General features: G+C 40.1%; 1 protein-coding gene across 1 annotated transcript in view; it reads right to left on the minus strand.

The window, feature by feature from the left end:
• LOC117466553 (receptor tyrosine-protein kinase erbB-4-like) overlaps positions 1–18,897 on the minus strand; it is a 431,817-nt gene that overhangs the window by 43,519 nt on the left and 369,401 nt on the right. Inside the window, exons 18-20 of the mRNA XM_034109868.2 lie at positions 18,513–18,635; positions 15,968–16,066; positions 10,476–10,661 (exon numbers count right to left, since the gene is read on the minus strand). Of these exons, the coding sequence (XP_033965759.1) occupies positions 10,476–10,661; positions 15,968–16,066; positions 18,513–18,635 (408 nt within the window). The remainder of the gene's footprint in view (positions 1–10,475; positions 10,662–15,967; positions 16,067–18,512; positions 18,636–18,897) is intronic.

The raw sequence follows: 18,897 nt of genomic DNA on the forward strand, positions 1-18,897 counted from the left end.
CGCACAATAAGGGGCACACTCTGGACTTAATTATCTCAAAGGGTCTGAATATCTCTATGGTTGTGGTGACTGATGTTGCACTGTCTGACCATTCCTGTGTTTTCTTTGAGAGCTCTATTTCTGTTCACACAAGTGTTCAAAAAGAGGTAACCACAAAGCAATATTTAACTGAAAATACTAGGGAAATGTTTACTCAGAATTTTTCTTCCACACTTGCCCCTGCTAACACCTCAGTAAATGAGCTAGTAGATCATTTTAATTCAAAAATAAAAAATGTTATAGATGCCATTGCTCCAATTAAGGTAAAGGAAGTGACTGGGAAGAAAATATCTCCATGGAGAAAGGCCATGACCGTTAAAACAGAAAAAAGAGAATGTCGAAAAGCTGAACGCAGGTGGCGAAAAACAAATCTCCAGGTTCACTTTGACATTTATAAAGAGAGACTTGGCCTTTATAATTTGGAATTGAAAAACTCACGACAATCATTCTTCTCTGACATCATTACCAAAAACAAAAACAACGCACGTGCCTTGTTTGCTACCGTCGACAGACTAACTAACCCCCCAGTGTCAGTAGCCTCTGAATTTCTAACCACCAGGGCGTGCAATGATTTTGCCTCCTTTTTCACTGACAAAATTCAGAAAATCAGACAAGCAGTCAGTGCCTCTGCATCAGGAACAGCAAATGTGTTGTCTCTGTGTCCACTTAACATCAATTCAGACATCATGACACAATTCCATCAGATTAATGATAAAAACCTAGAGGACATTATACAACTTCTGAAATCCTCCTCCTGCTGCCTTGATATTATTCCAACAGGATTTTTCAAAGATGTTTTGCCCTGCATGGCCTCAGAACTACTTCATATAGTAAACAAATCTCTTCACTCAGGTATTTTTCCACAGGCCCTGAAAACTGCAGTCATTAAACCGCTCTTAAAAAAGAATAATCTAGATGCTTCAGTAATGAACAATTACAGGCCCATATCAAACCTGCCATTTCTAGGTAAAATCATTGAAAAAGTTGTTTTTCAACAGTTGAGTAATTTCTTGCATTTAAATAGTTGTTTCGATGTGTTCCAGTCAGGCTTTCGTCCAAACCACAGCACTGAGACTGCTCTTGTAAAGGTATTTAACGACATCCACTTAAACACAGACAGTGGCAGAACTTCAGTGTTAGTATTATTAGATCTCAGTGCTGCGTTTGACACTGTTGACCACAGCATATTACTAGACCGACTGGAAAACTGGGTGGGACTTTCAGAAACAGTTCTAAATTGGTTTAAATCCTACTTAAAGGATAGAAACAACTTTGTTTCTATAGGTAAATACACATCTGAGTTGACAAATATGACATGTGGGGTTCCTCAAGGCTCCATCTTGGGGCCTCTTCTCTTTAACATCTACATGCTACCACTGGCTCAGATAATGAAGAACAACAAAATAAGTTACCATAGCTATGCAGATGACACACACATTTACGTAACAATTTCACCAGGAGACTATGCTCCAATTCAAACACTGAGTAAGTGCATTGAACAAATCAATGACTGGATGTGTCAGAACTTTCTCCAATTAAACGAAGATAAAACTGAGGTAATGGTTTTTGGAGCCAAGGCAGAACGTTTAAAAGTTAGCGCTGAGCTTCAGTCTGCAATGTTCAAACCAACAGATAAAGCCAGAAATCTAGGTGTAGTCATGGACTCTGACCTGAGTTTCAACAGTCACATTAAAACAGTTACTAAATCAGCCTACTATCACCTAAAGAATATATCTAGGATTAAAAGACTAATGTCACAGCAGGATTTGGAAAAACTTGTCCATGCCTTTATCTTCAGTAGACTCGACTACTGCAATGGTGTCTTCACAGGTCTCACTAAAAAATCTATTAGAAAGTTGCAGCTGATTCAGAACGCCGCTGCTCGAGTCCTCACTAACACTAAGAAAGTGGATCACATCACTCCTGTTCTGAAGTCTTTACACTGGCTTCCTGTGTGTCAAAGAATAGATTTCAAAATATTGCTGCTGGTTTATAAAGCACTGAATGGTTTAGGCCCAAAATTCATTACTGACCTCCTGCTAAACTATGAACCATCCAGATCTCTCAGGTCTTCAGGGACTGGTCAGCTTTCTGTCCCCAGAGTCAGAACTAAACATGGTAAAGCAGCGTTCAGTTATTATGCTCCAAATATCTGGAACAAACTCCCAGAAACCTGCAGGTCCGCTGCAACTCTTACTACTTTTAAATCCAGGCTGAATACTTTTCTTTTTGTCGCTGCTTTTAATTGAACTATTCATATCTTAAACTGCACTGTAACTTTTATCCATGTACTTTTTCTTGTAATGTTTAATTGAACTATTCATATTTTAGACTGCACTGTAACTTTTATCCATGTATATTTTCTTAATGTTTATTTTATTAGCTTTTCTTTTTTAATGCTTAATGTCTTTCATTTATTTTGTAAAGCACTTTGAATTGGCTTGCGTTGAAATGTGCTATATAAATAAACTTGCCTTGCCTTGCCTTGCCTTGCCTTGTTGAGCTAGCTACCATAGAGATGTGCTCTGAAGCGAGAAGAGGTGTTTGAATGACGCATGCGACGTAGCGCAAGCTAATTATAGGTGGTGGATTCCCTGACGCTGACGTCAAGATCACCAGCCAATCAGGATTGGCGTAATGAGATTATTGCTTCTGTTTGCTCCGCGATGAGGCGCATCCCATAGTGAGACATCGAACGGAGTGTTATGAATGAGCACTGTCATGAATATGTGTGTGAGATACAGACAGGGAGAAAAAAGTCCTTGCATATTTTTATTAAATTATTAACAAAGGTCGCAAATGTGCCCTTTCATGCATTTGAGCCCCTTCCACATCCCCTGCACGTTTCAAGAAGCATCATGAGATAACAACTGTTTTCAAATGTTTTGAACTGAGAGTTTGTGTGTGAGACACAATATTAATGGTTGACTATAACTGGCCTCTGGTCTTAATAATGGTATAGGTTTAAGTCAATTTCTGTCAATATCATGGACTGTGAATGACATTTATAGGAAATCTGGCTGAGCGGAGGTATGTGTTGTTGTATGTGAGAGGGTGTGTGTGTGTCTATGGGAGGGTGTGTGTGACGCTGACCGTTGACCGGCCCGACCAAGCAAGGAGGCAGAGGCAGAACGTCCAAATACAACCCGGTGTGGGCATTTCTTCAAATCATGGGTACAAGATTCACAGCCTCAATTGCTGTCCACCTGAACACAGTCAGCAGCCACAAGGATCTCACACACACCCAGACTAACAGGAAAACAGAACCTAAATACACACAGACTAATCAAACCAACAACACACAGGTGAGGGGGGAGGAGACAACACAGGGCACCAGGTGAGCACAATCACCAACAATGAAGCTCTACAACCCGTAACGGAGGCCGAGATCTATGGGCCCAGAGATCACCTCCGTTACGGTGTGTCTTTGAGTGTGTGTGTGCGTGTGTCAATTATTGTTCATTTTTAGATTTTCATTTTGTATGTGCGTGAGAGATAGAGAGGGGCACATAGAGGAAGAGAGTGAGGGAGCACACAGAAAGTCTGAGAGCAAAAGAGAGAAGGAGAGAGAGAGGTCGGGGGACATACACCCAGCATGTGTGCCTGTGTGTACGATGTGGCTCTTTGCAGTAACACAGTAAAATTATTGGCTCTTTACCTCTGATTGGTTTGCCACCTCTGATATAAATATCTCAATAAATACTACGATGTTAATCACTGTAAAAGTGTGATGTTCCTACTTACTACACACAACGTCATAATCTTAACACAGTGTCGTTTTGTAAAGGGAACAACTTAATGCTGACAGTTTATTTCAAAATAATTGGTCACTGTTTTATTTTGGACTGAAAGCACATCTTTTTCATCACTAAAATATCATTACTTGCATACCAATCAGCAAAAAAATACTATTTATTTCTCAATATTCAAAAGTTAGCCGAGCCATTCAGCACACTGTAAATGTTTATCAACCTTTTTGCGCATTAAAAAGTATCACTGTGGGTGTTTTTTTTTAAACAAGCAAGGGTTTACCATGGTCAACATATTTTGAGTCAACCCTGCTTCATTAATGCGGAAAAAGGAAAGCATTATTATTTGTACCCCTGGCGGGGACACATGTTTGACTACCTTGGTTAACACAGAGAAATTATTATTATTATTACTCAGTGACCCACACGCACGCACGCACGCACGCACGCACGCACGCACGCACGCACGCACGCACGCACGCACGCACGCACGCACGCACGCACACACACACACACACACACACACACACACACACACACACACACACACACACACACACACACACACACACACACACACACACACACACACACACACACACACTTTGATGATGTATTCCTTTAGCACGGAAAGGAGGTTTTAGTGGTGTATTGATGCGGTTATGAAGCATCATTCAGAAACAAGTCTCACAGGTAGTAAGACACCAAGCATTCCTTCAAAGGCTGAATGCGTGGGATTCACACTAAATATTTAACAAGAATATGAATTGCGATTGCAACCATTACTGCTATGTACGACATGTGTGAAAGCAACTAATGATAGCATTTCACTGCTTCTGAGTTTATTTTCTTCTAGTTGGAAAGAATGTATGCAGAATCTTCCAAATTGTCTCATATTATTACAGGTCACTACAGTACCTTCCAGCAGCAGTGCCCTTGTTGCACACAAATGCAGAATATAACTGCGATAACTGATGATCACATTAAGCGTGTTGAGCTTAAGATGGAACTGATTCTGAATGTTATTGCTGTATTTTAGAAAATTATTCTTTCTTTTTTCCCCGTCATTTTAGATTAAGGTGGAAAAAAATGCTGTCAGACAAACACTATTAGAACTCAATGAATTTCTACTTAAGTATACATTTACTGGTAGATCCTGTGTAAAGAGAAGTAACAACTACTGTAAGTGATAACATATCCGTACACAGTACCATTTAACAGCTGAGCTGAATTGTTTCTCCTGTACATGTTTCATGTTGCCAGTAAACTCGATTGACTTGAGCTTCATTAAGCACAAAGCACTGCCCAAGGGAACAGTTGTATGGCTCATGAATAGGAATCCATTGTAGCAGCACTGGACGGAAATCCAACACGTTAGTACAGTAAGTACAGATCATAAGTGCTCATAATTTTGTAAAACATTGCCAAGAACATGCCAGCTGCATATACATATCTTGTTGACAGCTTACTATATTAAAAAGAGGAGTATATGCTCATTATTTGATATAATCTTCCCTCTTTTGTTTTGTTAGAGGGGTATCAGGTGACACTTAAGCATTTTGGTACTGCTATCAGAAATTATAATCGCCAACTAGACATCTTTATAACAGATAACATTTCAGATTGAACTGTGTCTACAAGTGGATTTCACTTCCTTTATATCAGTTGACAAATTGGTGTCAGGTTTCCTGAGGAAGTCGTCTAGATAAACTCAACAACATCACGGTATTGCAGTGAAATCATTAGAAAATATATCATTTTTAGTACATCATAAACACTCTAGTACCACTTTACATTATATACAGGAACAAGAGGACCAGAGAGTGTGTGAACGAAGAGGAGTTTTAAAAAGCAAGCAGACATAATGAGTAGAAAATGATAGAGAAGGTAATGGGGGGAATAAAAAGAGAAAAACAGGGAAAAAAGTCAGACCCAAGGAAAGAAAAACATTGTGTGGCATCAGAGCCCTGCGTGCGTATAGCTCTAATGAATCTGCTCATTAGTATGTGTCTCATGGCAGATCACCCCTAATAATCTATGGCTGCGATGGCGGCCATGACAGAGCGGAGGGGCCACAGGGATGTTGCCTCAGAGAGTGGAACCCTGTCACTTGCAAGAGCCTTGAGAGCGCTGTAAGACCCTGCGTGAGTGGATGTATGCATCTATGATGAAGATAATGGAATAATACTCAGGGAACACATGGGGATGCTGATGGAGTTAGGCTGAGTGTCCCGATTCTCCATGTTGGAATTATTCACATAAATGCATTGTGTGAATTGGACACATTGTGTATGCGTGAGCATGAACCCTAGTGGGCACCTTATTAACCGTGGCCCCTGATGGCTATTTGAGCCCCCAGGAGTCGAGCCAATAATTGAAAACACTAAATTGAGACACGGAATAACAGCGGTAAATAATACATCATAATTTCTACCATTAATGAATTATACATCTCTCTATGTTCACAACTGTTCATGTGTATATAATCGATCTACACCCTTTTTCCACAAAGTAATTTGTGTGATAGATTCCATACAATGAAAATATTTGTGTTGAACAGCATGCAAAGTTTGATAGCGAGGCAAGATTCAATGAATGCTGTGCTTTTTTGGTACAAAACAAGCACTATATGCAGTGTGATCATAACGTTGTAACAATTTAATTGATATTTAATTACATTCCCATTGAAGCTCAATGGAGAACTGCCTCCCTCTGATTTAACCTAAAATGGCAACAGAAACATTTGTCTAAGTTATTAAATCTAGGACTGCAGCGACTGCTTAGTCATTTTCAATATGCTTCTTTTGTCTTTTTATCCAATTAGTTTTTACTCAGTTTAAGATCATTTCATCAGCCATCTGTCAAATGCACTCTGTTTGGAAATATAGTTATATAGTAGTAAATATACGGAATATTCCTACTATTGAATTCACCTGCAATGAATAACTTTGATAGTTAATAAAAACATGAATACAAAATGTGTTTGTTTATATTGCACAGGTGTTTTAACGGTTGTGATTAAATTCTGTGGTGATTTGTGTGACAGAAGAAGTGAGGTCATTAACAGGTGTATAACCTATTGACAAATACTAGAACACATTATAATGCAAACCTGCATCCATGATCTTGTAACACTGAGCCCCCTCTGCTCAACACTTCCCTCAACAAAGTCAAGAAAGGCTTTGAATTATTTACTTCACTCCTCCAGAGAGGCTGGTAAGGGGCGCCACTGTTGGCTGTTGAATTCTTTCCAACACACTCACAGACACTTCACCACATATCAAGTAATGTACTTTTCACTCTGGAAGCAAGAAAGTAATTCACTTGGTCTCTTTAAGACTAGATATGTTCACACACAGCTATTGAAGCACACTTGTGTCCTTTATTACATGTTTTCCAAACAAACACTAACACTTATGGATAAGGTTTCAAAAAGGACAAGGATGCATGGCAACCTTCGACAACTCACAAATAAAAGGGAGGGAGAAAAAAGACTAAGTATAATCATAAGCGTACAACAGCAAAAATGATGAATTGAAAAATAACATTCTCAACAGTAACTATCTATCTATCAGAAAGGACAAACAGATAAAAACAAGAACATTAAAGCAACATACCAATCACAGTAGGTGGATCGATCCAAAAGGTCATGGAATAACAGTCAAAGTTATTGATAACATTTGACAGATACCAGCAAAGTGTTACAACCTAATTCTGAAAGATAAAGTGGTGAGTCCACAGTTACGATGTAGTAAAGGTTCAACTCTCCAAATTACCACTTATTGATTTAGACAATTTGATGTAGCAGCTCAGGCAGCAAAAAAGGCAACAGTAGATGGAGACTATTTATTTTAAACAAACTGTTCAGGTAACACAATTAACTCTCAATGCATAAAACAAATACTTACTTATCTCCCAATCGACCAGATAGGTGGAGGATGAATCCCTCCACCTGTGTCCTGGACCCCCTTCCGTCAGCTCTTGCGAAATCGTACATCTGTACCATGAGCCCCATGATCACTAAGATCGTAAACCTCTCTCTCCAGGCTGGCCATGTCCCCTCTGCCCTAAAAACCACTGTCATCAAACCTCGTCTCAAAAAACCCTCCCTTGACCCGGGAGTCCTGGCCAACTACAGACCCATTTCCAACCTTCCTTTTCTATCAAAGGTGCTGGAAAAACTAGTTGCTGCTCAGCTCCAGGACCACCTAAACTCCAACAACCTACAGTTGCAAGAAAAGGTATGTGAACCCTTTGGAATTACCTGGATTTCTGCATAAGTTGGTCATAAAATGTGTTCTGATCTTCATCTAAGTCACAACAATAGACAAACACAGTCTGCTTAAACTAATACCACACAAACAATTATATGTTTTCATGTTTTTATTGAACACACCATGTAAACATTCACAGTGCAGGGTGAACCCCTAGGCTAAAGACTTCTTCAAGAGCTAATTGGAGTCAGGAGTCAGCCAACCTGGAGTCCAATCAATGAGACGAGATTGGAGGTGTTGGTTAAAGCTGCCCTGCCCTATAAAAAATACACACCAGTTTTTAATTTGCTATTCTTAAGAAGCATTGCCAGATGTGAACCATGCCTCGCACAAAAGAGCTCTCAGAAGACCTACGATTAAGAATTGTTGACTTGCATAAAGCTGGAAATGGTTACAAAAGTATCTCTAAAAGCCTTGATGTTCATCAGTCCACGGTAAGACAAATTGTCTATAAATGGAGAAAGTTCAGCACTGTTGCTACTCTCCCTAGGAGTGGCCGTCCTGTAAAGATGACTGCAAGAGCACAGCGCAGAATGCTCAATGAGGTGAAGAAGAATCCTAGAGTGTCAGCTAGAGACTTAAAGAAATTTCTGGCACATGCTAACATCTCTGTTGACAAATCTACGATACGTAAAACACTGAACAAGAATGGAGTTCATGGGAGGACACCAAGGAGGAAGCCACTGCTGTCCAGAAAAAATATTGCTGCACGTTTGAAGTTTGCAAAAGAGCACCTGGATGTTTCACAGCACTACTGGCAAAATATTCTGTGGACAGATGAAACCAAAGTTGAGTTGTTTGGAAGGAACACACAACGCTATGTGTGGAGAATTCAAAGGGTTCACATACTTTTTCTTGCAACTGTTTTGAGAAGTTTCAGACTGGTTTCCGCTCAGGCCACAACACAGAAACTGCCCTGGTCAGGGTTACCAACGACCTGCTGACTTCGGCTGATGCTGGCTCTCCCTCTCTCCTCATCCTGCTCGATCTCACTTCAGCTTTCGACACAGTCGATTACGGCATCCTCCTCCATCGTCTGCACTCCACCATCGGACTCTCTGACTCTCCCCTTGATTGGTTCAGATCATACCTCACCGGGCGAACAGAGTACGTCTCCTTGGGTGAGGCAGAGTCGGGTACCCACAACGTCACCTGTGGTGTCCCTCAAGGATCAGTTCTCGGCCCCACCCTTTTCACACTCTACATGCTCCCCCTTGCCTCTATCATCAGCCGACATGGAGTATCATTTCATTGTTACGCTGATGACACCCAACTGTACCTCAGGATCAACCCTGCCTCCTCTGCAGCCCTGCCTTCACCCACACTCACTGCCTGCCTGGAGGAGATACAGGTGTGGATGAAGCAGAACTTCCTGAAACTCAACAGCTCCAAGACCGAAGCCATTATAGTTGGCACCCCACACCAGGTTCGGTCATCCACCATCACCACCATCACCTTCTCCGGCCAGGACATTACCCTCTCCTCAATAGTCACCAACCTGGGTGTGAAAATGGACGCTCATCTGACCTTTGAGGCCCACATTAAACAGCTGTGCAAGAACTCCTTTTACCACCTCAGGAACATCGCCAAACTCCGCCCCACACTCACTTTGTCTGACGCCGAAAAGCTGGTCCACGCCTTTGTCTCCTCCAGGCTGGACTACTACAATGCACTCCTCATCGGGATCCCTAACAAAAGCATCCAGAAGCTCCAATACATTCAGAACAGCGCTGCTAGGATCCTGATGAGGGTGTGCAAATATGATCACATCACCCCCATCCTTAAAGCACTACACTGGCTCCCCGTGGAACTGAGGATCGAATTCAAGGTCTCCGTCCTCACCCACCAGTGTGTCCATGGAACTACCCCTCTCTACCTCAAGGAATTCCTCATCCCCCATACCTCCTTGCGGACCACCCGCTCCTGCAACTCCAACTTCTTCAAACCCCCCAGAACTAAGCTCCGTACTATGGGAAACCGGGCCTTCTGCTCGGCTGCTCCCAGTCTGTGGAATGCTCTCCCCGACCACATGAGAGCACCACCGACCGCGCAGGCTTTTAAAAAAGGCCTCAAAACCCATCTTTTCAGTAGAGCCTTTGCCTAGACCTTTTTACCACCCTTTTATTTTATTTTATTTTTATTTCTATTGTTTGTTTTTTATTGCTTTTTATTAATTCTACCTTGCTGTGTAATGTTTATTTATACTGTTCATGCTTACTGCTTGTAGCACTTCAGGATTTGAAATCAAATATGAAGTGCTTTATAAATGAATGATGATGAATGATTATTATTATTATTATTATTATTATTATTATTATAACCAAAAACCAAACCAAGCAACCAGCCAATCACCAAACCAATCATCTGTACAGCAAGTAAAACACCTGAAAAAAGCAACCTCCTCCATCCTTACCTTGGCAATCTGGACACACCAATTGAGCAGCAGCTGTGATCCGATGTTGTCCTTGTGCTCATGGACGTAGTCGAGCAGGCACCCATGAGGCATCAGTTGTGTGACCAGCTGGATGGTGGGACTCAGGCAGACGCCCAGCAGGCGGACCAGGTGGGGGTGCTCCATGCTTGCCATGATGAGGGCCTCCTGAACGAGACAGAGACACACTCAGGCATGTGGGGGCAAGAGTCAGGTGGACAGGTTGATATGTGAAATAATGAGGAATGTAACGATACTTTGTGTGATGGTTAACGAGCTATGAATGTGGATAATTTATTACATCTGTAAATAAACTGGATAGAGCAGTTTCACGTTACATTCAGTGTTTTAGACACAGAGAATGAACAACAACAGAAATATTTAATTCAGTTTTTTGGTATTTAATATAAATGTTATTGTTATATAATGTATATTTGGATTAAGAAAATATAAGAAACCTCTAATAAATTGGGAGTTGATTGTAACTTTACATCTCCAGAAAACTTGCGTGGAAACAGTTCATACAGTGCTATTTTAAATCTTAGACAAAAGCCAACTGTCGTGACAAAATACCAGTAGAATACATTACTGACATGGTGGTGTTGTTGTCTTAGCTAGTTGTGTGCGTTTTTGACCTTGAAATTCAGTTTCAAACCTCGGCACCACTTTGTTATTGTTTGAATAAAGCTGTACATGGACCCTTAGGCCCCGTCCACACGGAAACGAAACCGATTTCGAACCAAAGTCGATTTCAAAAGTATTGCGTCCACACGGAATCGGCTCAAGAAATGTGTCCGTCCAAACGAAACCGCTCGAAACTGCTGGAGACACTGTAGTACATATGCGGGGCCTGTAAGTGGCGCTGTACTTCCGCCACAAAATACACCAAAAGCAGCGAATAAGATCCCCCGAGCATGGGCATAAGGCATAAACAAACAAACAAGGTAGGAGATGGCGGATATTCACTAAAATCTGTATCATGGTCAGTAGCGTCTGGGGCGCGAACGCAACTCTGTGATCCGCCATTGTTGGCAAAACGCATCAGCAATGACACGGGGGTGAGCAGGAGGTGGGGAGAGGTGGGTCTATGGCGTCATCTATTCAGGAAAAGATTGTATAGGGCGTACACACGGAGCCGCAAGCGTTTCGTCTCCAGACTTACCCACTTTGGGAGCCGGTTTCAAAGTGTATCGGTTTCGGGCTCCGAAACTGCGGCTCCGTTTCTTCTTCGAGTGAATGAACCGTCTATACGATAAAGAACTTTAGCGGATACAACTGAAATCGTCTCCATGTGGACGTGGCCTTAAAATCCTGATGCTTAACACCGGTGCTGTTTGCAGAATCAGAACCATAGCATATATCTATGCGGAAACAGATACCATATTCTAAATTGTTACATTGAGATCAAACAGGTAGGCTTCCAGTTGGTGTAGGAGGACAAATGCCAGAGCAAGAGTGCAAAGGCTCAGACCACAGGCAGAGATGTTATCGTGTTTACAAAAGGAGACTGAACTGTCAAAGACCATATGTTCCCTTATTCTGTTTAATGCAGAAGTTTCCCTCAAAGCTGGCAGCACAATTTCACAGAAACAGAAGATTTGTATTCATAACCTCAACATCAAAGTGACCTACAGCTTGCTTTGTAGCAGACTAAAATGTAGGCTAAGGTGAGATTGCTGTAAATCATGTGTCACTGTGCTTTAATGCCACACACAGTGAGTGAGTTGTGTTCTTCAACAGGTTTGGTCTAAAGTGTTTCTGTAAGAAAATATTCGCCAGTGTAGAAAATGCATATATAAAGAATCTGCTAATGCATATTATTTGAAAAGCTTTGAACTTGCCTGTAGTTTCAACATCTTTAAATGCGGCATTTTTAGAACAAGAGCACATATTTTAATTAGTTTGCAATACTGAATTTAAAAGGAGGATCATAAAAACATTTGTAAGACGCACACACAAACACACACAAGCGCACACACACACATGCACGGACACACAAACACACACGATTTATGGGTGATTATGACGATTCATCATGAGATGGATAGCTGTGCAGTAACAATACACAACATCAGTGGGTGTGCTTTGTGTGTGTGTGTTGGGGAGAGACATATATGCAGTATGAGGAGGTCCAGTGAACACTGACAGATGTTTACAACCCACAACACATCCGAGCATTTACAGTTTACGGCTCATGTGTCACAACGCATGCATAATCAGATCTCTGCTCAAGAGTTTAGCATTATATACGGTATGGTAAGGACAGAGGACAGTATGTAATGCTACTAAATCTGGATGACTCTAGGTATCCCCAATTAATTAGATTCTTAGTTTTAGGTAAATATACCTTAATGAAACAATAGTTATAAACATTATAGTACATTTTGCTAAATATTCCTTCCTTAATCATAGTCACTGGCCATTTAACTTTGATATGCCTTGACATATATAAATGTAAAGGGGAGGGATCACGACATACATGAATAGATTAAAATATGTGAACAGAATTGTTACGAATAAGAGACCCTACAACTCAGCATTCAAACTTAAATATGTATATATGTTCATTTAACTGATCAACGTTTTACCTTGTTGTGATATCTTGTTTTAACAGTTACTTGTATACTTGTATTTGTATCATTCTTTTGTGAACTCTTATCTGTACTGTCCTGTATTTGACTCTTACTCTGTTGCTGCTTTAACATCTGCATTTCCCTACGGGATCAATATAGGTCCATCTTATCTTATTCTTATTTTGTACCGTATATTTTCAGAGTTTGATACATTACAATAACACATAATGGACATTTCACACACTCAGAATTACAGAAACAGCTGTTCGAGAAAACATTCTATTAACTTGTTGACTTCAAAACGGACTGCTGTAATTATAACTGATTGATTTGATTAGATTTTAACAATAATATCGCAACAAAACACACTAATTTGTGGGACATTTAGTGTGTTTTTAGGACATTCAAGGCCTAATCCAATTCTATTCAATGAAATAAACTTTGAAATATGGCTTGAATTACACAACGAATCGATTTATGCCAATGGATTATAGATGTATCAAATAGCCGGTATGTCTCTGCAGTCTTTTTTTGATTGATGGCATAGAACGGATGAAAAAGAGGTGAACCCTTGTTCACTTAACATTGAATATTGTTTGTTTTGATACGTTTTGAAGGAGGCAAAAGACAGGATACATTTGTAAAAATCTCAAAACACATTCATCTATTTTTAAAGGACACTTCTGATATTGATGTACAATTTTTTCAAAGCACTGTGTAACTTTTGAAAAGTGCTATAAAAACATGGTGTATTATTATAGTTTAGAAAAAATACAGCATGTTTTTATTTTACTCAAGTTCTCCGGTCTGTTTGTTGCTCATATAGAACAAATATTGAGCAAAACATTATGGAAAAGAACAGAAGATAATCTTCATACACACGGGGAAACTGCATCAGTGAATTCAATTTCCAAGGACAGACCACAGGGTTTCTACTGCTTCATAGAAAACAAGCCCTGAGCAGGAATTTGTTTTTCAAAAAGACATACTGAAGCATGACCTCTCTGCCTGTAGCCTCTTTATGATTAAAACACACACACACACACACACACACACACACACACACACACACACACACACACACACACACACACACACACACACACACACACACACACACACACACACACACACACACACACATGTAAATGCAAACCTGCTGGGTACTGACACCCTGACAACCTGTAAGGCGCTAGCAGCAGGGAGCCAGTGTTGGCATTTTGTTGCTGGTGCAAACATTTTGGATAATGTGCTGTTGACAAGGAGAATCTCTCCTCTGTTAAGTGCTCCACAGGTAAGGAGAGGGAAACTCTACACAGAAGCACACACACAAACGCACACTAAAGGACAATCAATACTCGGTGACATTCTTCAAACAGTCAGTGGCAACTGAGTGTAGCCTGAAGCTAGAAGGTCAACAGTCAGAATTCCCAGTCCGACTGGGCACATACGGATGGTTGAAGTAAATGAATTGAACTCTCCTTTCCCTCAGTAACTACCACTAATGTCCCCTGGAGCAGGAGCGGAGCCTCCAGCTGCTCAGCAGTCAATAAAGGAAGACAGTGCAACTACATGAATGTAAAGTCAGGAAGCACTGGGAAATACATGGAGAAACGCAAAAGGAATAGACCAAATATCATCATATTTGCTCAGTATGTATGTGTGACTGACTGCCACTTTTATTATTAATTGTATTTAAGGTCAACATTGCTTTCTTGCTAATCCAATCACAATATATCCACTGCTGTTTGTTGTGTAGTCAGTTAAATAGATTTTTACCAGCAGTAACGCAATCTGAATTGTTAACATTATCCCTGCTTCTGTTATTGAATTAACAAACACAGAAAAATAATAATTTGGGTGAATTTGACTATTGTTCTTTACAGAACTGTGAGCTCTACCATGTAATGTAAATTAGCCTTCTGAGCTATGCATGCAAATTCTGTCACACAATCACAGTGAGGTTTCAATGGGGGGTTGGTGGTGAGAAGCTGTCTTTTTATCATTGAACACACACACACACACACACACACACACACACACACACACACACACACACACACACACACACACACACACACACACACACACACACACACACACACACACACACAAGATAATATATATGATTGAAATGCATGTTTTTCTTGCGAGTAAATGCATATGAACCATTTAGACTTTTATATCTCTATTCATCTAAATCATAAAGCCCCAATCACCCATTTTGTGTGCCCCTATGTTTCTTTTATTGTAGATATCTGGTTCTTTGATTGTCAGACAAGCCCTCGAAGCACATAGAACATTAGTTTAAACACACATGGGATATTCATCAAAGATCCCTGATACAAATAGATGTGCTAACATTTCAAAACTCTCCCTACTAGACTGTCAAACTAAGTTTAAAACATGTGTGCAATTGGGTCGCTTTCCATGTGCGTGTGCCAATGTGCACGCGTGTTGATGGAGGTTATTTCATCTGCATTGCATCATCATAGGGTGATAATTTAGATTTTTTTTCTTCCCCTTTTCCTTTTGAAATGAGCCGTGCTGTGAATGTTTCATTGTGCACTGTGTGTGTGTGTGTGTGTGTGTGTGTGTGTGTGTGATTGTGTGCTGTGGTCCTAGGGGCCCCTGATGGTTTCTATTATGGTGTCTATGGGGTCTAAACTTAGTTCCTCATTATTTCACTAACAGATATTTTGTTAAGTTTTGCTGTCTTTTAAAATGACTGAGAATTAGTTTTAATTATCTGGTGATAGCTTTTAAGATGGTGTTATTCCAACATGTGTCACTATTGGCCAAACAGGCCACACCTTTGAAAACAATCAATAGAAAAACAAATACATTGAGAAAATTGTGTTTTTTATGTCTGTTTTATCTCTAGATTCTCAGGATACTCACGTCCATGAACTCCACGTTAGCCTTGGGTCCTGTGGCCTCACTTAAGATTTTAATGGCTACAGGAATCTTCACCGTTTCACCCTCTGGGACCCAAATACCCTAAAGAAACACACAGACACATGATGAATGGTTATACTGAATGCAAAGTCAAACAACTCCAACTTACCAACATTGTATTCAATGAATGCTATTAAGATTTAAACAGGAGGAATCTCAATTAATGAAGTTTTCACCTTGAATTCTAATTGCTATTTCTTAATAACCATCTTCTATATGCTCAGTGGCAGAGCATGCTGTATGATTAACTGTGATTTTACCCTTCAAAAAAAGACTTCGGCAAAACTATTTAATCATTTTGAAGTATCTAATTTCAGCTGGGATTAAAGTGATTTAGCAGCTGTCAAAGTGGTCAAAGCATTTAAAAGAGGAGGGAAATCAAGTGTCCCTCAAAGTTTCAAATGTATCCCATCTTTGTTCTGACACCTCCCCAGTGAGAGCAGCCACCTCTGCTCACAGTTAACACACCTGTCCTCCCAGGGCTGTCATTTCAATGATGATAGCTGCTTTTGAAACAGAGTCTTTCTACCTGCACTTGTGAAGATGATTATTATTCGGGATGTATTGCAATATTTCTGTATCCAATTTCGACAGTATTGTGATTACCACTGACTCTGTTCTTGTGTTTTCAACCTCACACTAAATGAGCTCTAAAAAATACAGTTAAAACTGCAAACAGTGAAATGGTGCTGCTTATGGCCCCCGAAGGAGACTGCGGTACATCTTTAAATGTTTCCCTTGTATTCTTGCCTGTTATATACATGTGAATGCAAGTCTTTACCTCATTAACATCTTCACTGTCCATTATAAACCTGATTGTCATGGAGCTAAGCACATCATCCGCCACGTCCAGGTCAATTGGTAAACTGAGCCGGGTGAGGATTAAGAAGATGCTTCAGGTGGAAAAGTCATTGCTTTTCACTTCAATCAATTTTGTGCATTCCCAAACGCATCTTATTCCTAATAAAATATTCATGCCTCCCATTTGAAAAGCAGATTTATAAAGACATGTTTTTAAACATGAGCGGTTCTCAGACTACAATTTTATAATAAGGATACTACCTCAACCTGTGATATAGTGTGAACCCAATTGACATTATTTTTGCTCTGCTTTCATTAAATGGCCAGTCAATCTCCGAAGGAAATGCAACATCTGTTCATGTTCTTCTTTGTGTTTCCAGAGTTGCCTGCACTACACCTGCATGTTGCCATGGCACCACTACCGTCAGAAACCCTACAGGGTACCTTTAGCAGCTCAACACTTAATAGCTGGTGTAATGAGAAGTGAGCCGCAATAAAAAACACTCCATTTGCAAGTCAATCAGAAAGCTGACCCTCAACATTAGCCATGGTCTCAGAGTTGTGCTTGAAATAATAAGATGGTGCAATCAAGCTGCTGATGTAATGAGATCCTGCCGCCAGGAAGCATCTCAGCAGCAGAACACTGCTCCTCAGGCACGAGAGGAAGCAGAGGAGGAGAGTTAGGAGCTCAGTGCTGGAATGTACATTAAGTCAAGTATTGTACCTGAGTAATAATTTGACATACTTGTACTTGACATGAGTCTATGTTATATTATACTCCACTATTTCAGAGGGTACTTTTCACCTAACTACATTTATTTAATGTTCATAGTTACTATCTAAACACATAATTTCCTCTATTTTATGATTTGAATGAACCCAGTATGTACTCATAATTGGCTCAACATATGGTTTGAAATGCTTTGAAATGTATTTGTTAGTGATTCAAAACAAACAAATAGTGTTTTTTCTATAATAATAGAAAACTGTGAAAAGAGACATTCTGCCCTTTGAGTACTTTTATTTTTGATACTTTAAGTACATTATGCTCATAATACTTCTGTACTATTACTCAATTAGCGTTTTCAATGCAGGCCTTTCACTTGTAATCAGTTAAGAGTCGGACACTTTTTTTCACAATTTTTTCTGATGTATCACCAAGATACCATTTCTGGGTTGTAGTGCTAAACATTAAACTCTGAATGGACAATATATTCATACATGCCTAGGAGGAACATGTGTGTGTGGGAAATGTTGCTTTGAAAAAGGACTTTTGTGCTCCTGGTAACTTACCTCTGACCCAGACGTGTCATAATGTGAACGGATGTACAAAATGACCAATGATGATTTCAGCAAGATAGTCTGTTCTTTCTAATTTCAGCTGTGCCTTTCTCTACCTTTCCACATCCCATCATCACACTGGTTGTGACCTCAGATACTTCTTATTTCACTGTAACCTCGGGGGTCTCAGTATCTGCTATTACTTATTCTTTTCATCACCCGCCTCCAGCCTTCCATCTCATTTCCTGTCATTAATGATCCTGCAATTCATCTCTCTTGTCTCCTTCTTTTTTCATGATATCACATTATGATCTCAACTTGAGGGTTTTTTCATATTTTCTCCCACCAATTACCAACAGAAACACATGCAAAGAGGTATTTTGACTTTATTCTTTGTGTGATTTACCTTGTAAACAGTCCCAAAGGCCCCAGAGCCGAGGATCTTGACCCTTTTGAGTTCGGTCTCTTTCAGGATGCGAAGCTGAGCTTGGTTTGGCGCTGTTCCACTGGGTGTTAGAGGCTCCACCAGCTAAAAACACATCAAATATCACAAAAGCAATTGAATCATTGCCTACTGTAACCCACAGCATATGACACAAGCTCCAAACAATGAGATCATTTTGTTTTTCAGACAGCCGCTCTTGTAAAGACAAGCAATTACATATAATTGACTTTTAGGATAAAACACGAAACACGTCCATGCTCAAATGTTTACTTGAATACATGTCCGATAAATTAAATAACCATTTTCCAGTAAAATTGCATTAAGAAGCACACTTTCAAATTCCTAT

Source organism: Pseudochaenichthys georgianus, chromosome 21 (assembly GCF_902827115.2).
Source record: "Pseudochaenichthys georgianus chromosome 21, fPseGeo1.2, whole genome shotgun sequence".
Lineage (NCBI taxonomy): Eukaryota > Metazoa > Chordata > Actinopteri > Perciformes > Channichthyidae > Pseudochaenichthys > Pseudochaenichthys georgianus.